Source organism: Medicago truncatula, chromosome 7 (genome assembly GCF_003473485.1).
Source record: "Medicago truncatula cultivar Jemalong A17 chromosome 7, MtrunA17r5.0-ANR, whole genome shotgun sequence".
NCBI classification, from domain to species: Eukaryota; Viridiplantae; Streptophyta; class Magnoliopsida; order Fabales; family Fabaceae; genus Medicago; species Medicago truncatula.
The window spans coordinates 43,038,749-43,064,231 of record NC_053048.1 but is presented as its reverse complement, the minus strand read 5'-3'; the positions used below and the strand labels follow the sequence as shown (position 1 = coordinate 43,064,231).

General features: G+C 33.2%; 3 protein-coding genes across 7 annotated transcripts; all 3 read left to right on the top strand.

The window, feature by feature from the left end:
- The first annotated feature begins 367 nt into the window (after window positions 1-367).
- LOC25499015 (tRNA-uridine aminocarboxypropyltransferase 2) lies at window positions 368-2,298 on the top strand. Its single transcript, XM_013594149.3, has 2 exons — window positions 368-1,176; window positions 1,728-2,298. The coding sequence occupies exons 1-2, from the start codon at window positions 405-407 to the stop codon at window positions 1,736-1,738; spliced, it is 783 nt and encodes a 260-aa protein (XP_013449603.2). The 5' UTR covers window positions 368-404; the 3' UTR covers window positions 1,739-2,298.
- Window positions 2,299-3,508: 1,210 nt separating this feature from the next.
- LOC25499014 (eukaryotic translation initiation factor 3 subunit M) lies at window positions 3,509-8,529 on the top strand. 2 transcript variants are annotated; one of them, XM_013594148.3, is made up of 10 exons: window positions 3,509-3,720; window positions 4,670-4,799; window positions 5,144-5,282; window positions 5,372-5,584; window positions 5,789-5,927; window positions 6,931-7,081; window positions 7,184-7,293; window positions 7,368-7,465; window positions 7,613-7,682; window positions 8,131-8,529. In XM_013594148.3, the coding sequence occupies exons 1-10, from the start codon at window positions 3,628-3,630 to the stop codon at window positions 8,218-8,220; spliced, it is 1,233 nt and encodes a 410-aa protein (XP_013449602.2). In that variant the 5' UTR covers window positions 3,509-3,627; the 3' UTR covers window positions 8,221-8,529. The 2 variants fall into 2 exon arrangements, with proteins under 2 accessions (XP_013449602.2, XP_024625359.2); XM_024769591.2 differs by having other exon boundaries at window positions 3,586-3,725.
- Window positions 8,530-12,876: 4,347 nt separating this feature from the next.
- On the top strand, window positions 12,877-19,463 carry LOC25499013 (pentatricopeptide repeat-containing protein At1g09900). 4 transcript variants are annotated; one of them, XM_024771194.2, is made up of 5 exons: window positions 12,877-16,081; window positions 17,197-17,401; window positions 17,997-18,166; window positions 18,792-18,972; window positions 19,239-19,463. In XM_024771194.2, the coding sequence occupies exon 1, from the start codon at window positions 13,098-13,100 to the stop codon at window positions 15,699-15,701; it is 2,604 nt and encodes an 867-aa protein (XP_024626962.1). In that variant the 5' UTR covers window positions 12,877-13,097; the 3' UTR covers window positions 15,702-16,081; window positions 17,197-17,401; window positions 17,997-18,166; window positions 18,792-18,972; window positions 19,239-19,463. The 4 variants fall into 4 exon arrangements, with proteins under 4 accessions (XP_024626962.1, XP_024626965.1, XP_024626959.1 ...); XM_024771197.2 differs by lacking the exon at window positions 17,997-18,166; XM_024771191.2 differs by having other exon boundaries at window positions 17,997-18,972.
- The last annotated feature ends 6,020 nt before the right edge of the window (window positions 19,464-25,483 follow it).

Here is a 25,483-nt window from a genome sequence, read left to right as displayed (position 1 = left end):
GGATTCAGCTCATCTCACAAAGAAACCCGGATTAAATTGTGATGCTTATGTAAATATCTTATTAGTGGATAATATACAAGTAACTGTAAATGCTCGTAAACTTTTTTCTTATAAAAACTATTTAAGTAGAACACTTTTGTGATAGGATTATGAGGATAAAAGGATTTACAGATTACAATGAAGGAAAATCTATACATTGCTACGAAAAAAGATGCAGAACATTGTATTTTTTATCTAGAAAATAACGATTACACTGATGTAAAATTGTCTTTTAAATTTGAAAGTGATTTTCAAAAATTTCAACAATACTTATTAAAAAAAAAATCAATAATATTAAAATTCCATAATTTTTTTTTAAATAAAGTGATTTTTTAACCGAGAGAATCGCCGTTGGCTTGTGCTACATGGACCCCGAAAGAGAAGAAGGCGAAACTCATCACCTCCCAATCCCAACCTCGCCGGAGACTCACCGTCGTTCCATCTGCTCCAACTGCCGGCGACCAAATTCAGTATGTCTCTGTCACGCGCTTCCCGCAAAACCCATCCCAACCACCACCCGAATCCTCATCCTTCACCACCCTCAAGAAGCCAAACACAAACTCTCCACCACTCCAATCCTCACCAAATCCCTCCTCAATGCCACCTCCATCACCGGCCGCCGTCTCCGCCGCGGCAAATCCCCTCTCCTCGACCATTCTCCTCCCGCCATCTACCTCTTTCCATCCACCACTTCCTCACCGGCAATCAACATCTCCGACTTCAAACTATCGGAGCTGAAACGCAACGGCGACGACGGCCTGGTGTTGATCGCATTCGACGCCACGTGGAAGCATGCAAAGGAGATGGTGAAGGCAAGCGAGGGGTATTTGTCGAAATTTGCGGTTAGGGTATGTTTAGGAATGGAAGATGAGAGAGTGAGTGGGGGAAGTATTTATGATTCTGAATTGATTTTGAGGAAGGAACCTTTTGGTGGCTGTGTGAGTACTATGGAGGCTGTGGCTAGAGCATTAAGGGTTCTTGAGCCTAATGGGATTGAGATTGAGGCCAGTTTGATTGGGATTTTGAAGGAAATGGTGAGGTTGCAGGCTGGTTTTTTAAAGCCTATGAATCCCAGACCCAAATTGTTGAAGATGAAGAAGCTTAAGGAAGTAGAAGAGTGTGAGAGTTCTGAAAATGGTTAGTCTTGTGTGTGCACGGACACTTCTGATTGATGACGTGTCGTGGTGTTTGACACCAACACTTGTGATTATGTTGAATTATGTTGTTTTCTCAAAATTTTATGTGTCAACGCGTCCGTGTCAGGGTCGTGTTTGTGTTCGTGCTTTTGTGTTTTCTACTAAATTTTATTGTTGTTTCAAATGAGTAGTAAGATAAAAAATGAGCAAGTTGCATTTCCATTTGCTGCCATGTATTAAGAAAATGCAGAGAATTTGAATTCCCTTTATGATCCGTGTTGCAAAATGCGGATCGTGGAAAATAGCATTTGTTCAAATTTTGTTAAGCTACACAGTTATAGCACTGTTTTAGCCGTTATTTGACAACATTTGGAACTAAATCGCGAATTATGAAAAATAGTGGTTTGTTATAATGTCATTACTCTATAACGCTATAACTAATAATGTGATATGTCCGCCACAATGTTTATAACTATGCATGCTAATGTTGTAGTTTATCTTGTTTAAAAGTGGTAAATATATTTATAACACAATATATGATTTGTGTTTCAGAAAAGCTGTGATTCAAGGTTGGTAGTGAAACTCAAGATCTCACATGGTTTTCAGTTTCTGCATAATGCTGGGATTTTACATGGATAAATTGATGTTGTGACAATCCAAGCTTCAGGACTGGGTTGATTTGACTTGTAGTGTTCCAAACTATTTGGGGGCATGAATGCTTGGTTGTATAAGATTCTGAAGTTCAGAATTCACATTTGACTGAAGGAGCACAAAGAGAGCTTTGGTAAATTATGTTATGGGATGGAGAATTTGGATGCTCTTTGACACACAAAAAAATCTTTTACAATTTGTGTGCTTTCCTTGAATACTTGTATCATTCTCTTCATGAATGTATGCCTTTATCACTGCTCAAGAATAAGATTGGAAGAGAACAAATTTTATTGGTCCAAATTGATATGTTGACACTTGACAAGGACATGGCAATGAGATATGAAGAGAATAAGATATGTCTTTATTTTGGCGTGTTCGCCTGTGGTTATTATGGGCAACATAGGAAAGAATATCTGATGTCTTAACGTTGTCGATATTCTTGTGCATCAATGAATGTTCCTCTTGAATGCTATTGCTATCATAAATGGGAATTGCTATTTAAGCCTCTGAAATTGCCCTCATGCATCCAAGATTATCTTCAATACCCTCAACGGAATCTCGTTGGAGGTATTAAGGTAAAAAAAAAATCGGTGTGTAAGAGCAAATTTTGAAGCTTAGAGAGCAATTCCCATCATATACGTCTTAGATAAGTTTGTTTGTCCCTGAATATAAGCCTTTTTACAAATTATTAATGTTTTATTTATTTTTTCATGAAATACCCCTAATTAACACTAATATATTTTTTATAAAATATGAAAAGTCAAATTTAATATACATTCAAATAAAGGAGTAATATTTATACACAAAATAGACACATTAATTATACTAACAATTTTTCTAAAGAAATGTAACAATGTTCAATATTCCAAAGACTAAAAGTTGAAGGGAAATTTTAGAGGGACTAAAACGAAAAGTTGATATATTTATAGAGACAAAATATATTTAACCTTTTTTTTAAGAAGAATACTTTGGTCTATGCTCTTTCTTTTTTGTCTTTTCATAATTATAATTTATCAATTTATTTACTATTAATCAATTAATGAAACAGTAACAAAAAAAAATCAATTAATGAAGTTACTAGTCTAATATGTTTTTGTCGGAAAGCAGTTATGTGATATTGTGGTTTGTGATATTGACCAACAACAATATCACAAATGACTTATTTCTTTCTCTCTTTCACAAAATTTTAGTCATTTTATACACTTGTGATATTGTAGTTGGTCAATATTACTAATGTCACCTCAAGTGCTACCCGAGTTTGTCTCATGTGCCTATTGATTAATGGGATATTGTTAATATTTAGTTATTTTACAAAATTATTCTTATCAATGTATAAAAAATATCAAAATTAAAAGAATTTTAAAAAGATAAAAAGTATTAAAGGGTATTCCCTCCGTCCCATAATAACTGATCCATTTACCAAAAAATATCATCTCAAAAAAAATTGACTTATTTCACTTTTCAATATAATTTTAATTACTTTTTCTCAATTATTAATACTACTTTCACCCGTCCCAATTCGATATACTATTATATTTTACATTTATGATAATGCATCAATAATTAATAAAGGCATTTAAAACCATTTTTCTTTCTCGCTCATTTATACATTTCTTTCTTAACAAATGTGAAATGAGTAAAAGCTTATGGGACGGAGGGAGTTTATAATAAGAAAATGACATTAACTTAACAATCAAGAGCTTCCACCATCACTTCACTGCCACAGTTCCAGTTACAGTTTCAGAATCAATAATCAGACATTAGCGAGAGCACTTGCAAGTGCATCGCCGCACAAACAACCATGACCACGGTGGTTCCTACTTCTGAAGAAGACGCTGCTCTTTCCGTCGTCCGATTCGCCTCCGAGCTTGCCTGGGCTGATGCTGGTCCCGAGGTAACGTAAGTTTCGTGATTTTGGGGATTTGGCTGGTTTTGGGGTTATATTGAATGTGTCTGTGTTCAATGTGTTGTATAAAAGTGAAATTGGAAAATGTGTTAGATTCAATGGGTCTGTAATCAATTTGAGTTGTGTATGACTGGAAATGAAAATTGTGTTTGTGATATGGTGAAATGATGCTGTGTTGTTTGTGGCTTAGGGAATGTGAAAGTTGAGGAAACAGATCAAATTTTAGATTAGTATTTTTTTTCTATCTTTCTTTTGTATTTCTGCTGAATGTGTGGTAAGACTCAGGATTAGAAAGAAATGACACTTCTTTTGTATTTTCGCTGAATGTGTGTTAAGAATTGAAGTGATAGGATAGGATTAGAAATGACAACATTATAGAGAGAGTTCGAGTAGTACCTATAGTAAGACTAGATGGTGGGAACTGAGCTTAGGTTGTTTCGGCATATAAAGAGAGGACCCGTGGATTATGTAGGAAGGAGAGTACTTAACACGGAGGTTAGTCAAATCACTAGAGGCAAAAAAACACCTAGAAAATTATAAGAGAGACTATTAACAAAGATTCAGAGATTAATGAGTTGGACAGGAATATGGTATATGATAAAGCATTGTTGCATCGTTTGATCAATATAGCTGACCCCACTTAGTAGGACAAGACTTGGTTGTTGTTGATAGACTCAATTCAAGGTTGGATGACAGAAGTGAGGAATGATGCAACAGTGGTTGGGTTGGAATTTTTTGGAACGGGCTTTAAATTTTTTTGGCCGTTGATGCTAGAGAGGGCATGGAAAAAGCTGAAGGAAACCAAGCACATGTTAGAGTAGTTTTTGTATGTATGCTATGTAGAACCATTTATCATGAATTGATGGTATTTGTGAGCGGATGATTATGTTTTTGCTTTGTCATTTGTGAATTTATTAGTATTATCTTGGTTTGTTAGGTTGCTGAGCCTCAAGTTAGCAGACTTTGCTTGGAGGGTGAAGAATTCATTGCTATGGGAAAGTGGTTGGAGCTGGCATCATTGATGATTACTTCTGCTGAATTGATTTTCTCAAAAGTTTCTGAAAAAGGTAGGATGCTCTTTTTGCTTGATACATGTACTACTTTGCCATAGTAAATTGGTGTAAAGTAAACATGTCTTATGATCATCTGATTTTAGCCATAATTTATTATCCAGTTATGATAGGTCGGTTAAATTTAGCATTTGTGATAACATGCTGTGTGATATTTCCTCAGTTGTTTTACTGCTTAATGATGTTGTATCTGTGGCTTTTATTCTGTAGAGCGTTTTTCAGTTTCCAGTGAGGAACCCAATTTGATGTTTCACAGATAATTCATTGGCATGATATTATGAGTGATGAATTTTTGGGCAGACTGTGACTGTGTTTACAATGTCTGTTATTTGTTATACCAGATGTAGAGTCCATCTTCACTATTATCTGCAATCTTGTTACGAAGACTGAGAATCCAGATGAAGTCATGGAGATTGTGAAAGTTATAACTGCAAAATTAGTTCAGCAGCCAAATGAAAAGCCTGCGGTGCGATTGAAAATGTAATATTACATCCTACTTGGTTTTGAAATTTTGAAAATGCTTGCCACTGTGACTACTTATTTTATTAATAAATCTTCTTTCTTTGCAGTTTGATCAATTTTTATAATCTTTTGGAGACTCCATACTGCCAGTTTTATGTCTACATGAAGGCATTGAATTTGGCTGTTGATGGAAAAGTCACACAATACATTATACCTTCATTCAAAAAGATCGATAGCTTCTTGAAAGAGTGGAAAATTGGGACACCGGAACAGAGAGAGCTGTTTCTCACCATCTCTAATGTTTTGAAGGAAAACAAAAGGTATAGCACATAGTTCAATCCTTGTACAGTTAATTTAGAATATTTTGTTTTTACTTCTCTTTGGAGTAGGAATTAGAATATAACATAAGTTTATTGTCATCAGTCTCACTACCCATTCGGTCAGTAATCATATATCCACACCTCAATCTCTGTTCTTCGTAGTAAAAAAATATTAATTACTGTTCTTTTTTTTTTTTATCTCAGCATGTCAAAGGATTCTTTTAAGTTCCTCACCAATTATCTTGCTACTTTTTCTGGAGAAGAGGCGCATGTTTTGAGTGAAGCCAAGGAGGAAGCTGTGCGTGCAATTGTTGATTTTGTCAAGGCACCTGACGTATTTCAGGTAACTTGTGTAATAATGAGGTTTAAACTATTGCATGAAATTATTGTTTCCGTCCCCTACATTCAATCATAGTTATTAGTCGCAGCTGGAAAACATAATATCTTCTCAAAAGGTGATAAGGCCACTTTTATGTTGTTATCTGCAACTTAGTTTAGAATTTTTGTTTGCCTTTTGGACTGTGTATCATCTTGTAGTGTCCATTTTTCTCTTATAGGCAAGGCAGTTAAACTTGTGTTTTATATACTTTGGAATTGCCATTTTTATGATTTTTTTGCTGAGAGATTCCGAACCAGTGGAATCGCTGTGAAAATTTAAAATCAGAGAATTCTCTCTATTTTTTGTGTGTGTGTGTGTTTTTGGCTTGCAACATCCAAGTTGCAAAATCATTTTCAATGATTACAATTCTCAGACAGCCCCTTCTCCCTGTCGCGTCTCTCCTTTGCGACACATCTTTTCCAATTCTCTCCGTTGCAGCCTCTTCTCTTTCTGGTTTCTCTGTCTCTGCGACTTCAACCTCTTTCTTTTTGTGACTCAACTTCGCGAGAACATTGAAAGCAGTGTGCTTTATTTGCGTTTTCTTTGATGCCTAGAGTGAGGCCATAAGAGAGACTAGGAATGGTCCATTATGTGCCATGAAGCTATGACCTCGCTAGTAATCATAATAGTGCGTTGCATTGCATACCTTGCTGCCTTATTTATGACTCGGGATAAAGCAAATATTGAGAAATGTTCATAATTGCAACATTTGTGAATTATCATTTGTGTTTATCTTAATCTTTACAATCAGCAAGTGGGAAAATATGTTATAAATCAAATATCTAAATAATGTATTTTTTTTTTAATGAACGATATTTAATATTAGTATTATTCAGATTCTGTGGAACATCTCGAGTTAGACTCTTGCTTAGATGGCGAAGTCTGCTATTGTATATAATTTTTGTCTTGCAGCGTTGAATATTCTCTAGAGCATTCATAAATTTGTATTTTGATTTTCATGTTGTAGTGTGATTTACTGGACATGCCTGCTGTTGGGCAACTGGAGAATGATGCCAAATATGCTCTGTTATATCAGCTTCTCAAGATTTTTCTTACTCAGAGGCTTGATGTATACTTAGAGTATCACACTGCAAATTCCACCTTATTGAATGACTATGGTAAATACTGTTCATGCACAATTGGTTATCATTAGCTATATTTGCAGAGCTCTCTTCCGCTGTGTTTCTACCTAAATGTTTTGATGAAATAATGTTGTTTAGGCCTTGTGCATGAAGAATGCATTGCAAAAATGCGATTGATGTCATTGGTTGATCTCAGCTCTGATGGATCTGGCCAAATTCCTTATGAACTTATTAGGGACACACTTCAGGTAAATTTCATTTTACTCTATGTTTTGTATTTGCATATTTCTAGCATAATTCAAACGTTGCAACTCCCTTTCAGATCAATGATGATGAAGTTGAACTATTGGTGTTTAAAGCAATAACTGCAAAGTTAATTGACTGTAAGATGGACCAAATGAATCAAGTTGTCCTTGTTAGGTATGTTGCATCTCAATTTCTAGCCTTTATTCTGGCTATAGGGCATGTAGACATGCACCTTATGGCTGTAGCTATTTTTTTCTTCGTAAATTCGCTTCTAGTTTTAAAGTATTATACACAGTTTAATGCAAGTGTTGATATGTGCAGTCATCACACCGATCGGGTTTTTGGTCAGCATCAATGGCAAACACTGAGAACAAAGCTAGTGACTTGGAGGGTAAATCATTTCTCATCTATAATTTCCGGAATTATAAATTTGATGTTTTATGCATAGAAATGTTTAGTGATGCGATCCCTATAATACAGGTATTTTCGAAAATAAATTTTACCACATGTATAACAGTTAAATTAAATTAGATTTTAAAACCCTGTAAACTTGAATATATTCAGAAGCTAATTACTTAGCTCTGAAACCATTCCTGAATGCGATTTTTATGCCTGTTGACTGTTGTAAACACTTTTTATACTGCTGATTCGAAGTGTATACATTTTTGGTTGTTTTCTCTTTTGCAGTATTTTTCACAACATTATTAGAGGACATGTTCTAGATGATGATAGTTCCTGTGCACTTAATAACAGTTTGATACTGTGTTCAGTCAGATTGAAATTCCATTGTTTCAACTGAGTTACTTATTATTATTTGTTTATTTTTGTTCTATTTATAGGAAAATATTTCAAATGTGATCAGTACCATTCAAGCCAACAAAGTATCAGAAGATGGGTCCCAGGCAGCCCAAGGTTTGGTAGTTCACTGAGGACTTGATCATCTGAAGCATTTTGTCAAGTATCGGGATTATATCCAGGTCGATTTTTTTTAATCTTCAAGAGAGAGAGAGAAGAAGGAAGAGATTGTAATTTGTTTTGTTTACTATATCTACATTTTAGTTTTTTGACTGTAGACTCTAATTGTAGTACTAACTTTAGGAGGGAAGCCATTTTGAATTTTTTACTGGAATTTGCTTCGATTATATTTTTATGGGAAATGTTAACGAGTGTCCCCTAGGGCACTCCTCTTTAAGCACCTGTAATAATAAGTTTTTATGAAAATATGTGTAATCAATATATTGGAATTTGCAATATTTGGCTTTTTTTATAGAATATTTTCTAAATTTGGGATCCTTAAAAAGTGTTCGTGAGCATTTTTATAAGTGCGGACCGTGAAACCATTTGATTGCTTTCATTGGATTTATAATTAATCTAACAAACCAACAAGAAGAAATTTCTACACTTTGCATCATTTATATGTTGTTGGGATATTTGAATTTAACATGAATAAAAAACTAAATTTGATGTAAGCCTAAGTAAAGAATAAAAGGATAGTGTGAACGACTAACGCAACTTAAACAGTAAGATATACAACTTATTGATTGATTTTTGATAGTGCATACAATACAATACTCTCGTGAATTCGTGCTGATTAAATTTAAAACATGCATCATACAATTCTTTCCTTACATCGTGTGGATTAAATTTAAAACATGCATTAAACGACCATCATTCATTTTTATGGAATGTGCTAAAACAAGACACTAGATATAAAATTGTCCTCTTGATGTTGAATTGAGCTCAGTCGAAATAAGTTATCGGTGGCCAGACCATAACAAATTTTTTGAGCGACTAAATTTATTATTTTTTTTAAGAAACTAAATTAGCCCACTCAAATTAGCACTAGAGAAAACCGAACACCTCAAGGAGGAGCACACTCCCAAGTCCCAATCCAATTATCATTAGGCCAACCTAAGTGGGTTACTAAACTGTAATTAATCTAAACTTTTAATAATCTCTCCCTTTTCAACCAATCATACTTTAACCAACTATTCACAATACTTGAAAATCTCGTTAGATTTAAAAAAAAATGAATATTGCAAAGAAACTATGATAGACATAATTAAAACATAATCAAAATAGTCTCGATGAACTTAACTTAGTCGAAATATATACACAATAGATAATCATACTTTTATTGGAATGACCACTCTATTAGTGCTTCATAACTTCCAATATATATACACAATAGACGTCGCACGGGTAAGTTTTATTGAATTATTATTGGTAATTACTGTAGTTTGAAAAATCATTATACAATATATTGATATGTAATGTCTATCACACTCTCAAGTGAAAAGATAATAAAAATAAAACTTTCCAATTGTAGAAGGTAAATCATAGAAATTTGTAGTGCTCGTTTGAATAGTTATTGACATGAATAAGAAAATTTTCTAATAAAAAATATGCAACATTTTAATAGTTTATATCTTACGAGGAAATAAGAATATACTATTTGTATCGCATAGTAAATCATAAATTATAATAATCTTTTAATATATCATAACTTTAATGAAAAAAATGACACATACAACTAAATAGTACATCAAGCCAAATAATTTTCTATTTATAGAAGAATTTGTCGGATAAAACAAAACAAAAAACGTGGGAAATTGAACTGCTTTCTCTTCATTATTTTTTTCTTTCTATTTTCTTAATTTAATTCCTAATTTTAATTTATATGTTTCATTTAATTAATAAAAAGTGGGAAATAGAGTTGTGGCGGGTGGGTGGATAGTTATAAGATTATAGTAATAAATGATTGTTATTAATTTAATAATAAACTGAGAGCTTTGAAGGGAAAAAATTGCCGTAGAACTTTGTAGGATTATAAAAATAGAGTTGTGGAAGCCGTGTAGCTATATGATTATAATTTATAACTATAAATGTTTTTTAATTTAATTAATAAAATGAGAGTAAGAAAGGGAAAAGTTATTGTTGAACTTGTAGGATGTCAATATAATTGGATGGTTTGCCTTCCCCGGCATCCCTAGTTTTTTTTTTTTTTTTTTTTTTGCTTTAGAAAAATGACACATTTGTAAAATCTCATCATAATTAATGTATAGATAGGAAAAAAAAAAACAATTGAAAAAAGTGTTTCATAATTATGCAAAAGAGTAAAATTAAAGATTGTATCAAACAGATTAAAATCAAATCAAAAGGAATATGAAAAAATGAAAATGAAATCCTCAAGAAGAAAAAGATGACTAAGATTGTATCAAACATTGCAAAATAAAAATCAAATATTTACTTCTTTTTATTATTTTTGACATATTATTAGATAAACTAATAACATGCAATAAGAATGAATAAAGAAGTTGTTGAACTTTCCCATCTAATATTGTGCGGATGCATCAAATGTGTTGCCTTGGAATTAGACAAACTATAACATGCAATAAGAATGAATAAAGAAGTTGTTGAACTTTCCCATCCAATATTATGTGGATGCATCAAATGTGTTGCCTTGGAAAAATAAATAAAAAATCAGAATCAACAAACAACAACTCTAATATATGGAAGAGGAAGTGATGAGATGATACACATGAAGAGAAGGAAATAACAACTAAAGAAAAAGAGAAATTACGTGCAATTCTTGTAATAGCTGCATGCAATAGTTGTGGTTTGAATAATTTATCGGTTATGAATTTACTGGTGTATTCCGTGTATTTATGAGTGATATTGTTCATGGACAACTTGATCATGAGAATGGTGAGTTATTAGTGAGATAAGATGAGTGTTTTTTTATGTGTTGTATGTGCGAGTAGTGTGAGTTAGTGAGGATATATAAGTTATTTTTCTCTTTTGTAAGTTAAATTTATATTATTAAAAAAAGAGATAATATTTGTACAACCACTTTATTTAAATTTTTTGACAACTTTCTCTCTCATACTCACATTATATTCTTATTCTCTCTATTGTTTTGTACTAATGAAAAGAGAACAAATAAAAGTTGTCATCAAAGTTATACCAAATGGTTGTACATATATCATTACTCTTAAAAAAATATAGGATTATAATTATAAATGATGAGGATTTAAAGTAAAATAATATATTTATTTTTTAAAATAAAAACAAAATATATACTTATAAATATTTGTTCTTAATCAAAATATATGCTTGGAAATACTTTTTTGGGTTAAATATGCTTTTGGTCCCTATAAAATTGGAAAATTGTTGTTGACACATTGCATAAGGCTGTGTCACACGAGTAAAATACGCTTTTGCCCCCTCGGCAGTTAAATGCCGAGGAATTCGAAACCGGTTGCAGTTAACTGCCGAGGAAAACAATTATACATACAGTGAGTTCTGCATAATTCTAAAGCATTTTCAAGCCATTTTTCGGTCAGTTTTTACCTGTAATTCTCGTGGGCTTGATGTGGGAGGACACCGGAGCCAACATATTTTAAAACTTCAACATGGACGGAAGCTCCATCAATGTTTGGTTTCGGTTCAACCTTAGACGGTTTGACATCTCCAAAAATTTGACAAAATTTAGTTTTGTCTCTCCCAGAACATCTTCCATGTTCTCTACCATTACTATAATTAAACAACACAAAAATATGAATTAACAACTAACTAATGCATAAACATCAATGCCATAATGAATTAAAACAAAAAAAAAAACAAAAAACAAACGAATTTTTTTTAGAAAAAATGGTCGTAGTTGCCGCTTTTTCGTTGTGAAATTTTTTCATAAGTATTCCTCGGTACCTTAAATGCTCAATACCTATTTTTTTTTACGTCAAAAGTGTGTTGATACCTCCTATGCTTGATGCTTGAATGATTTTGGAGCAAAACTTGATGAATTTTTTTTGGATCAAAGTGGTATGGAAGTTGATGATGAAATAGTGTGTAGGGGGATCAGGTGGCTATTTCATCTATCATCTGATGAAACATAATTCTCGGTAGTTAACTACCGAAGTTTTCCTCGGCAGTAACTGCCGAGGGGGCAAAATCGTATTTTACTTGTGTGCCTCAACCCAATTTTATAGGGACCAAAAACATATTTAACCCTATTTTTTTTATCTTATTTTTTATCAACATATATAGTTGCAAATGTTGTTTTTTCTTCACATTATTAAGAGAATTGCTGTTTCCACATTACATAAGGCTGTGCCACACGAGTAAATGACGTTTTTGCCCCTGCGGCAGTTCACTACCGAAATTTGGAACCGGCTGCAGTTAACTACCGAAGCTCCTTCGGCAGTTAACTGCCGACGAAAAAAGTGAAAAAAAAAAAAAAAACCTCGGCACTTTAGTGGCGAGGAACTCATCAATTTTTTTTTGTTTCCTTTTTTATAACAAAGGTACTTCCAACATCACTTTTCAAACCATTAAAGATACCAGCAAACTCCAAGGCAATGTAACCTCCACCAACAATGGCAATCTTCTCAGGTTTTGATGGTAAATCAAGGGCAGCGTCTTTCCAGGAATATCAGGAATGAAAGCAATATCAGCACAATAAAATTGATGAGTTCCTACAATATCAGGAAAAAGGAAAAAAAAAATTGATGAGTTCCTCGGCAGTAAAGTGTCGAGGTTTTTTTTTCGTCGGCAGCAGCCGGTTCCAAACTTCGGTAGTTAACTGCCGCAGGGTAAAAATATCATTTACTCGTGTGGCACAACCTTATGGAATGTGGGAAAAGCAATTCTCCATTATTAATCATACTGCATATATGAACCCATGTTGCCACCGTAAGCTGTCATTGTGAAACTGAATGTATCTAACATCTCTCTCCGCTTCCATAATCACTTCACTTCACTTCCAGTTCAAAACGCGAGAGCACTTTTGTGTGCTCCGCTCCGAATGTCATCCAAGTCTCCTCTCTTCTTTCTCAAATCCAGATTCAGGATACACCCCCATTACCATTTTCACACCCCCTATTCAACTTCTTCTTCTTCCTCGCCATTTCACTCCGATTATTTAACTCAATTCATACCTAGCCGAACCTCCAATCTCAACACACTCACCCCCCTGGAACGCCGAATCCTCACCGTCCAATTACCCACCATTATCAAAACCCACCAAACCTTCCTCTTCAAATCGTTCTCCCTTCGTTTCTCCCCTCTCTTCCTCGTTCACATCCTCAACCTTCTTCAAACCCGAGAAACCGCTTTCGCTTTCTTCAAACTCACCTTCCTCCATTCCCATTCCAATCAATTTCTCCATTCCTGTTGCATTTCAGCACACGTCCTCGCATCCCTTAATCTTCAACTCCATGCACAAGATCTAATTTCCTGGATTTTTGGTACAATTGAATCCGTTAGAACCAAAGAGATTGTAGAATTTATGTGGAGGAATCATGATTATTACGAATCTGATTTTTCTGTTTTGAATACGCTAATGAGAGGTTTTTTGAATGTAGGTATGAGTTTAGAGGCTTTGGATATTTTGAATAGAATGAGAGATGTTGGTGTTAGGCCTAGTGTTACTGCAATGACCATTCTTTTTAAATTGTTGTTTAGGGTTGGTGATTATGGTACTATATGGAGCTTGTTTAAAGATATGATTCGAAAAGGGCCAGCTCCGAGTAGTATCACTTTTAATACGATGATTTGTGGGTTTTGTAGACGGGGGAAGGTTGTTATAGGCGAGAGTTTGTTTCATTTGATGGGTAAATTTGGCTGTGAACCCGATGTTTTTACGTATAATGTTATTATTAATGGTTGTTGTGTTGGGGGGAATACTTCGGTTGCAGTTGGTTGGTTGCGTTTGATGATGAAGCGAGGTTGTGAGCCGAGTGTTTCCACGTTTAATACCATTTTGCATTCGCTTTGTAGGGAAGGGAATGTGGTTGAGGCGAGGAAGTTGTTTGATAGAGTTTTAGCTTTGGGGGTTGTTCCGAATACTGCAATATATAACACGATGATGGATGGGTATGTGAAAGCGAGGGATATTGGTCGAGCTAGCTTGCTTTATAAAGAAATGAGGATTAAAGGGGTTCCGCCAGATTGTGTGACTTTCAACATTTTTGTCGGAGGGCATTATAAATATGGGAGGCAAGAGGATTGGACCAAATTGTTAACAGATTTAACAGAAATGGGATTTTTTCAGGATTGTTCGCTTTACGATATGACGGTATCGTGGCATTGTTGGGCTGGCAGACTGGATCAGGCTATTAAATTATTAAAGGATTCACTTGCAATGGGACTAACTTTTAGCGTGGCTGCCTTTAACTCATTAATAGCAGCCTATAGCAGGGAAGGTTTAGAAGACAAAGCTTTTGAAATCTATCATATTATGGTGAAATGTGGTTTCACTCCTTCAGCGTCCACATGTAATTCTTTGCTTATGGGTTTGTGTAGGAAAGGGAAGTTGCAAGAAGCTAGGGCACTTTTGCATAGAATGTCAGAGAAGGGGTTTCTCATAAAAAAAGTGGCTTACACTCTGCTTTTTGATGGGTATTTCAAGATGAATGATATGGATGGTGCTCGATTTATGTGGAAAGAAATGAAAGAAAGAGGTATCTATCCAGATGTTGTTGCCTTTTCAGCCTTAATAGATGGACTTTCAAAAGCAGGTAATGTTGACGAGGCGTATGAAGTGTTCTTGGAAATGTTATCTATAGGTTTTGTTCCTAATAATTTTGCCTATAATTCTTTGATTGGCGGGTTTTGCAACTTGGGGAGGATGGCTCAAGCATTAAAGGTGGAGAAAGAGATGAGGCTAAGAGGCCTTCTTCCTGACACCTTTACCTTCAATATCATCATAGATAGATTTTGTAGACAAGGAAACATGAAATCTGCAATTGATGCATTTCTTGATATGCACCGGATTGGTTTGATGCCTGATATATTCACATTTAACATACTAGTTGGTGGATACTGTAAGGCATTTGACATGGTTCGTGCAGATGATATTGTTAATAAAATGTACCCATATGGGCTGTACCCAGATATCACAACCTATAATATACGCATGCATGGTTACTGCAGTGTTCGAAAAATGAATCGAGCAATTGCCATTTTGGATGAGCTTGTCTCTGCTGGTATTGTCCCAAACACAGTGACATACAACACTGTGATGGGTGGTATTTGTAGTGATATTTTGGATCGTGCTATGATTGTTACTGCAAAATTAATTAAGATGGGTTTTATTCCAAATGTGATTACGACCAATATATTGTTGTCTCACTTTTGCAAGCAAGGAATGCCAGAAAGGGCCTTACTATGGGGCCAAAAGTTGAGAGATATTTGCTTTGATTTTGATGAAATCTCCTACATAATACTGGACAGAGCTAATCATTTGGTGCAGAATGAGGTTGAACTTGTGAGAGGAACATATGAAAAGAGCCTCTTTTTGGATTTCCTAATGTACATTACATTTGACCATTTTTCAAGAAATAGACCTCGTAGCATAGAGAATGAGAATTGTTTAAAGCTGATTGAAAGTCAATATGTTGCTTTGTGAACTTGATTTTTTTAATCTTTTTATAATCCTGGACGTTTTCCAAGGTTTTGTGTAATCATGAGATCAATAAGTAGGCACTCATTCGCTACTTGAGCATTGCACCAAACAAGTGGTTACATAATATGTAGCAGTGGCATAAACTGTAAGAAACAAAGGAAAGATTGGTTACCTTTTTCTAAGGGGAATATCATTAGATATTGCTACCAGTCTGGAGTGCTTTTATGTTTATTTCTTCATGAAGGGTAAGAGCAGCTATCCTTTTAGAGGGATGCAGTGGAAGCATAGTTTGCTTCTGAGATTTTGAGGCCTCGGGACCATCATCGGTCTGAACTCTGAAGTGTGATTGAATCTGCTAAAGTTCAGGCAAAGAAGAATGTTATGTAAGTAAATTAAATCCATATACAATAGAAAAGTGTCTGATATCAAATCTTCCTTGTGCCTGCCCACAAACTACTTTTATTGTGTTGCTGAGACTGTATGACTCACTGAGAGGCTGTAAGATTGATTAAGCATGGTTTCAGCTTTCAGTTGAAGTTTGTTGTGGTTGCATTCATTTAGGAAAAAGACCAAATCCCCTAGAATTTTAAGGCATAATGTTTCAAAAAAAAAAAAAAAAAAGATTCTTAAGGTATAAGGTGAATGCCCTACACTGGTTTCATAATTCTAACAAATATCACGGGGAAATTAAGTCTTTGTGACTGATTTATTCCTTGTTATGTTACTGAAAAACCGCAAATAAATATGAAGTTGTTGATTTCCCATATTAATAGTCTTTGATAGGAAATTACTAGTATGAAACTTATTGCTCAGTTACTGTAATCTTTCATCATATGAGAAACTGAATAAAGTTGGGATGTCTCTTTGATTTCCTTGTTTTGAGGGGAAAAAAATTGGGAAATTATTTAACAGAGTTTTTCAGCGTACAAAATTCATTTAGACTCCATCTTAAAAATTTATATAAAATTCTGAGTGTTTCTGCATTTAAAGATTTCTGAGTGACTAATTTTACCAAGTCTTAGAATTTAAGTTTGGCCTAACTCAACCCCTATAAAACTGGTTTGTAGAGTGACAGATGTCTCCCGCTTATAAGCTCTTTTTCAGGCCTTATCTCATCTAGTTTAGGACTCTTAAACACTCCTCTCATTCTGAACATCTAGAGTGTGACCTAAGTGACCAGATAGCGGGTGGTTCTATGGATCTTGGATAGGATTTGATATCATATTAGAATTTGAGTTTGAACTAACTCAATCCCTATAAAACCGCTTGTAGGGTGATAGATGCCTCCCACTTATAAACACATTTTCAGATCTTATCCAATCCAATGTGGGACTCTTAAAAACAAGTTTTACTTTTTCAACACAGAAAGCAAAACAATCTTATTTACCATGTTTTATTTACCTTAAATTTAATGATCATGGAGATTGTGTGAAATAGATTGTTATTTTAATTTTATTTCATTATAATAATAATAATAGTCATCTTTTCCTAACTTCAGGAATGAATATATGTAGAAGTCATGGAATTGTGTCATACACAGATATAATTCAGCAAATGTGGGCAAATTAATCACGCCTTGGGAGCCATCAACGCATTGGTGAGTGTGGGCAACTACACCAAAAGCATGAGTTGGAGAAGGTACTGAAGTTCATTCCAAAACTACAGTAGATGCAGACAAGATTGGTGTTGTAGGAATACTTCAGGTATGTTGTTTTAATATGCTTGTTGACTTAGTTTACTATTCTACTATTCTTATGTTATTGATCATGGAAGAGCAATCAAATTATTTGCAAACATATTGAAAACTGAATAAAATAAACATTTGTTAGATCTGCTTTTCTTTTAAGTAATTTGATATTTAAATTGAGCCCATTAGAAATGGGCAAGCAATAGCAATCAAGAATTGAGTGCCATCCTGATGAAAATTCGACCGTCCATAAGGTTATCAAGAAACCAAGCATTCTATATGGTATTTTTCTCTAATTTAATTTTTCTAGGCCTTTCACTATTTAGAAACTTCAATTTGGTTCATAAATTTGAAAAGGTTGTATTTGAGACACCGAACTTCTTTACATAAATATATTAATTTCATTTAAGTTTAAAACTTATGCTTCTATCTCTTCTGGCTGGGTAATGTGAAATTGGAAGTAAAATATGATATATTTCAGATTTTTATATTATTGATGGGAAACTAAAACCCCAGATGAAAGTTAATCACTAATATGATCGACATGTGCAATGTATGGGTATCCCAATAAACTGTGCATTGACATTACTCAAATGCTATGAATACTTCAGGAAACAGTGCCCATTGTGCAGCCTGAGACCTCAATCACCTAGCAGGCTCAAGAAGTATCAGGAGAGTGGTGTCTTCGGAACTAGATTGAATTTTCCAGCTATAGGAAGAAGCCAGCTATTAAATGGCAAAAGCAAGGGTCATGACTCACGCCCAAATGATGAAAGCTCTAGTATGAATATTTATCTGCAACTTGCACGTAGACATTTTACAGTTTGTTCATACAAGGCTGCTAAAATATGTCAAACGCAAGAATTCAGCAATAATGGGAATTTTTGAAATGGATCATAGAAGTTTTGAACTGTGTAGTAACCAAGAGCATGAATGCATACATAATTCAAGTGCCATCAATCCACTCAATAGTTTGCAGCTTTATCTGAAATTCATATGAGGGTTCAACTGAATCCAATAAAGCAGAGCTTTGGAAGATTTTGATTCAAGAGAATTAGCTAATAAGTATACAAATTAGAATAGTATAATGGAGAGGATATCAAGTGGTGGAGATATTTATTTAATTCATCTACAATGTCATTCTCCAGTTGGTTACCAATTTTTTTTTCTTTTTCTTTTTTCCTTCTACTCTATATTGAACAAGAATGAAATGGTACCGTTACTAGTGTTAACTTCTATTGTTTTTACTGTTAAACAAATGATTGATATAGACACTACCAAAAATATTACATCTTTTGCTTGTTCACATGTGTCCCATGTTAACTTTGGCCTGTTAATTTCTTTCCCACCTGTCTCCCCATTTGTTCCTCTCTGATCACTCCCTCTCCATTTCTCTGTTTGTGCAGCACCAGCCGAGCAAGTTAGTGTTCATTTGATCTCAGAAGATGATGAGGACAGCCAGAGGTGATGTGGTGACGGACATGAGGGGCAATGTAACGTGACAGGAATTCCTTGAAATGCATTGTGAATTTGTGATGATCAACCCGAAATTTGTGAAATCGAACTCCAAAATCAAATGGTGTAAGAGTAGGTTTTTTTCCTTTTTCTTTTTAAATAGAAATTGATGCATCTCTATCTCTATTTGTATACAAGACTATATATTTTGAATGGAAGGGCGGTCCATGAAACTAATTGACATAAATACTGTTATATAATAAAAGAATTCAGAATTTTTCATACAAATTATAGTAGTACCTTTTTTTTACAGGAAAATTATAAAAGTAGTACTTTGCAAAACAAGACAATTGTTTGTATTACATTTATATGTTCTTACTGCAATTCTCTTCTTGCAGAATATATTGAGGACAAACATATTGTATATGCAATATTGCAATATTCTGCACGAGGATAGAGGAAAGTTGTGATCAGTAGGCCATTGTTGCTACTACGAAAAAAAGCATAAAATACCACATTCCACATGTTGGTGGTCTTTAAAGCTGCCATAGTTGTCACTACGAAAATTAACATAATTCATTGACGTTTATTAAACAAAAAGGAAAAGGTTAACGATTTTATTTCGTTTCTTTTGTTTTTGAGAAAACAGATAGTTGTCCATTCTTTTTGTGATATTGCCTTTGTTTATGTTTAATAAACGTTTCTTTTGCCTCTTCAACAAATCTAGATACAAAAATCATACACCTATTATGTCGAGGTAATCCAAAAAGGAAATAGGGCGTGAAAGCTAGGGTATAATATAAGAACATGATCTCTTCCCATAACAAAAAAACAAGCAAGATCTCTTTATCTTTGGACCAACTAAAAAGAACAAAATCTCTTGGAACGTTTTGTAGTAAAACTACTTAAGCATCCCACTAATATCATTTGCAAATCCCAAAAGGACTTCATAAACCCATTTATACTTAAACTTTTATAATCAATACTATTGTCTACAAAATACACAATTTCCACGACCACTGAGGTAAAACTTAAGTGAAGTTTCTATGATAATAGTATTGAAAATGTGTGAAAAAATTGTATCTTGAAAAAAAATGAAACAATAAGAACAATATTACATATAATTTTGGTTTAAAGGTAAAGGTAGTCGAGGAAACAAAACTCCATCAAGATGAGGGACAATTTCTATAATGTCAAGGGTAACTTTTAGAATCGACAAGCGTTCATATAAATAATATGAGCATTTTCACGGTGTTTTATTTTCATTTCTCTACTTTTTAAAAACTTTTTTAAGGTAGTTCGTCTCATAATTTTTTCAAGTCAAGCACGATAGTTAAGCGACAGAGAATTAAATTACAAGCTCTCAAAAAGAATATTCATCTTATAAATAAATTCTTTTAATTTATATTTATTTTTATACTTACCAAGAAATGCATTTTATGATTTTTTAAATTGACTAATTCGTGCATATATTATAATCCTAATTCCTAGTGCCCTACCATGATATCATTGCACTGCTGGGTCTTCTTTTCCCTTTACCACCCCGACCATGATGTGTGCCATACATGTATGCATGCCGACCCACTCAAACTATATATAAACATTAAAAAAATATCATGTACCATAGATGACCTTACACAGTTAATTTACTATATGATGGTCTAATCTAAGGACGATGAGAGAGATATGTCACATGGTAGATAATGCAACTTCATTTAATTTCATGAAATGAGATAAAATAATTATTCTAACACAATAATTTAATTCATAAAGTGCATGCGATTGAGTTAAGTTTCTATTTGCTTTGATCCATTGAAAACATGTATTTAAAACTAATCTGTGGACAATATTATATATTTCATGTTGATAGCATAAAACGGTAAAATAAATACCTACAAAAGTGACAAAATGTAAAAAAAAAACTCTTAATTTTGTATTTAATGAAATTCAACTCCCGATTCACGTGATCACGACAATAAGTTGGCCGGCTTATGATTATTTGAGGCCAATTATTTTCATTAAAGAGAAGCACCTGCACTACAACAACTTGTTGACATTTTGATTTTTGTTTAGTTTTTCTTTTCTTTATACAATATCCTCAATTCAGTTTCAAATGACTCATGCATGCAGTCAGACCAATGAGGATTTATTGCTTTTCATTCAAAAAATAAAACTGTTTAAGTATTCAACGGTTAAGTTAAGAAAGAAAAATAAGTAATAGGAAAGCCATGTTTTCGTTGGGGGATTGTTGCAAAAAAATGCTAGAATTCACTTTAGAATAAGTGAGGTGTCCGGGGTTTGAACCTTAGCCCCTACATATAATAATGCATTGTCCTACCAACTGAGCTATGTTCATGGAACAATTGTACATAAATTTTAAAGCGGTGTGTAAACACTTTAAGTAGTTTAGGTTCGGTTTGTCCCATCAATTTATATCAATCGAATGCATATGAGTAAACTGATGAATTTCCTTCATAATACTTTCAAATTTTGATGTAACTTGCACATTCAAATCAAGCATATTGTTTATGACAAAGTTTTGACTAACAAAAAAAAAAACATGATTTTCATGTTATATTTTCTGCCCATAGAATGACTATTTTTAAAGAAATTTATGTCATTTGATAAAAGAAAAACAATTCTTCAAAATTTTCCACTTTATCAGACACAATAGTTACATTACTTCAATAGTGAAGCAAATATATCATTTCATTGAAATGTCTCTATTTAACCACTAAAAAATTTCAAATTTATATTTTGAATTTCCTCTGGCAACCATTCTTGTAAGTCAATGAGAATTTTTTATTTTTTTCTCATTTCCATTAATTAATTAAAAATGTACCAACAAGCGAAATCTTCTCTTTAAGCCAAAGTGACTTCATACATGATCTTCTGTTAGCATATGTTGGGTGTCTTGGCCCAGCTAATTTGGTGGTTCATTTTGTAGTAAATCATTGAAATTTGATCTACAGATCATGCATGGAAAGGAAAAATGATTCCCCTTTATTTTGACCATGACACAATAACACAATCTTGGTCGTTTGATGTTAATTGAATCAGAATTTTAATTTGCAAAATGGATCCACAACAAGAAGTGGGCATGAATATCCAATAGTTTTTATTTTTTATTTTTAATATAGACAATACCAATAAGATAGTGTTTATATTGGTTTTGAGGGTTTGAACTTTTGTCATTTTTCTTAAAAACTTTCGGTGTTCTTTTTTGGCGGTGGTCGAAGTTTGAACCCCAAATATTATATATATTAGACATTGTCTCTCTCAATTGAGTTAAACTCACAAGGACCTTTCAGTGTTCTTTAATTCACCGATATTGTGTTTGTTACAGAAAAAATAATTAGTTTTTTTTTTGAGGGAATTAATTTTTATTTTATTTTGGTGAACTTAATTAAATAGGAATATGAGATGAACAACAAAAAGTTTCAAGCCAACCTATGTGGTTGTTGACATTGACATTGGTACATTATCTACCTTTGTTTCATTTTATTTCCCTTTCACCAATTTTGCTACTGTTTCAATTTGATGACCAGTGAACAATATTGAGATCCACAATGCTTGCACAATATTTGGAAACTTTTTGAATTTAAATATAAATCATTGTTTAATGAAGCAGTCTTTAGTCAATAAACTTCAAATTACTTTATAACAACTTTATTTGATGTACTCCTTTTATCTAAAATAAAGAGCTACATTCTTTGTATGCTTGGACCCCTTTTGATTTTTGTGGTCTGAGATATCTTTTTCCAAATTCATGGTAGACCCTTTATCTTTTTATTGCCCTTCTTCCTTTTTTCTAGTATCTCTTCTCACATTCACATACATGCCAATGCTTAGTTTTTCTTTTTCTTTTTTTGGGTAAGTTTCCAGTTAAACAAAGTCATACATTACCCAAGGAATGTGGACAGGAGTGTCGTTCAATCACCATAGACACAATTTTAGGAAAAGGCGAAGAGCTGAAGACTTGTAAGATGTGATCTAAACAGTTAAGCAGAGATTAATCTCATAGTTAATCCGTAAATATTAAAGATACTAATTGAGTGACTTCCTATCAAAAAAACAAAATCATACGTTCTTTACTTATTTAATAACAAAAAATTAAACTTAAAATTCTTTATAAAAAAATTCTTAAAAACATATAGGTAATCTATTCTCGCATAAACAATATGTCATTTTGATGAACTATCTTAAAAAGCTTATCAAAATCAGTTATAAACAATTTATAGACATCACATAAACAATTTACATAACTTCACTAAAACATTTAAAGATATGCTTATCCATTATCCTTGTTTTAGATGAGTTTGTTTCAGATGGATAAACTAATTAGAGATATATTGCTTAACTAGTTAATATTTTTCAAAATACAAACAATACAATAGTGGTATTTTTTTTTGAAGAAAACAATAGTGGTAACTTCTCCAGCTATGTATATCAAACTGGTCAGCCATATGGTAACAGAAATTGGTGTGCCAGCCTTGTGTGTTAAAAGAAGTACTAATACCTAAAACGTCCTTTGAATTGGTAGATTATTAACTTCTTTCATAAAAAAACCGATCTAATCGCATTCAATTACAAAGAGAATATGAAAAAGAAAAAGATGTCTTAAATATTCTTGTTCGACAAATTTTTATTCATTAGAATGGATTCAACAACTTCCTACAAGTTTTTTAATAAGGATTTTTTTTTTTTTTTTGGGTCAAGTAGTCTAGTGGCTAGAGCTCACACAATTTAATTGTGGAAAAGTGGAGTGTCCGGGGTTCGAACCCCGGCTCCTGCATATAATATGCAATATCCCTACCAACTGAGCTAAGCTCACGGAGATTTTTAATAAGGATTTTATTATAATTGTTTATTAATGCTCTACCTCATTAAAACATAATCAGTGCACTTCACCAACTCTTCAAAATACTCCAGTTATCCCCATACTCTAAAAAAAAAAAAAAAATTAAACGCACGTAAATTTAATTTGGTAGTAGGTTTTACAGTAACCTACCACACTTAATTAACGTGTCATACTTATTTTTTTTTTTCTTCTTTTCCTCCATTCTAGATTATAGTAACGTTTTCAATGAACAATCAAATATGAGGACATGTTAGTAAAGGTTGAGGATCGACAATGGGAGTGAGTTCTATTGAGTGAGTGATGGACCATCCTTCGTCTTTATATGCAAATTAGACAGACAATTCTGAGTCACAACAAAGTAAACATTTCATCTTCTTTTAATTTAGTGGATTGCACCCCACATTTATCTTCTAGTAAATATAAAGTATGTTCTATCTGATTTCATTAGATCAATCAAAGAAAATTCTAACTGTTTGATTGGCCTAAAGCCAAATTTCAACATTCAAGTTAATAATAGGTTTTGTCTATTACAATCATTTCCCAAATATTATGAGAAAATTGAATGGATCACATGTATGTGTTGTTTATTTTACTCAAATTGGTCCAATAAAGAGTTTTACAACTAGGCAGTGATAATATGCACATATTTTAAAGAGATGCCAAACATAGTATTTAGTAAAATATTGTTACACGTATATCTTTGTATGGTATTTCTTAATGTCCACGTATAATTGTAAAACTCACCAAAAAATTTAGCGTTTTATAAATTACTCGTTCATCACCATATAAAGTCAAATGAAAAATATATTTAAATTGAACCGAAGTGTAAATTAAAGATATACATTGTAATGTCCCGTAAATGTAGTCTAATTGATAGCTATCAAAGACATTGTGTACGGGGGCTGAGGTTTGAAACATTGTGATTAAGGATTAAATTTTCCAAAGATATTTTATATGAGTTTAATGAATATGTTTTATCAATGTTAATTAATTTTACAATGTCATCTAATAAGAATCAACCATTATTTACATGGTAGATATAATGAAGTGATCTAATGGAATACACAATTAATTTGAATTACAATGTAAATCATTTAACACCGTCAACATATACATTTTTTTATAAAAAAAATTCAGTATTTGATCGAAGAATTGACTAATTCGAGAGGACCAATCCCAGCGCCAACTTACGGGGGGGCCCATTTTAAACAAGAGCTTAGCTCTGTATGGACTTGCCCACCAAAATTGGCACAAGAGGGAATCGAACCTGAAACCTTGAGATGAACAAACTCCAAAATCCCAAGTCAATCATAAGGCCAACCCCAAATGGATTCCGTCATCACATACCTTATTTTCTCATTTTATATTAGATTAAATAATGACATGTCAATATCCAAAAGTTACATGTCACTATTTTAGATATGGTTATGACTTGCAAGCATAAACATTAGTTGAAAAAGAGAACCTAAATGCATGACGTTAGATGAAGGAAATCCATGTCATTGGTTATTTGTCTGCTTAATTCAACTTTTAGCTTACAAGTGAAATGGTATTTGCCAACTAAGACACACCATGTTGGTTAAGCCTAACTTAGATAAAAAAAAAAACATGTATAAATGATATATGACTTCACTTAAGTTGAGATTATAAAAGGAAAATGAGTGGTAAAAGAAGGAAATTATCCAAAAGAGAAGAGAATATCCTTGTAAGCAAAGCCAAAACCAAAATGGACGGTTGGTTGCACTGTGTGCGGATCTCTTTTACCTTAAAATAACGACTTTC

Coding starts and splice junctions, on each gene's coding strand:
- LOC25499015 (XM_013594149.3), top strand. CDS start 405: ATGGACCCCGAAAGAGAAGAAGGCGAAACTCATCACCTCCCAATCCCA.
- LOC25499014 (XM_013594148.3), top strand. CDS start 3,628: ATGACCACGGTGGTTCCTACTTCTGAAGAAGACGCTGCTCTTTCCGTC. Junction 5,585..5,788: donor GTTTTGAAGGAAAACAAAAG/GTATAGCACATA, acceptor TTTTTATCTCAG/CATGTCAAAGGATTCTTTTA. Junction 7,082..7,183: donor CACCTTATTGAATGACTATG/GTAAATACTGTT, acceptor AATGTTGTTTAG/GCCTTGTGCATGAAGAATGC.
- LOC25499013 (XM_024771197.2), top strand. CDS start 13,098: ATGTCATCCAAGTCTCCTCTCTTCTTTCTCAAATCCAGATTCAGGATA.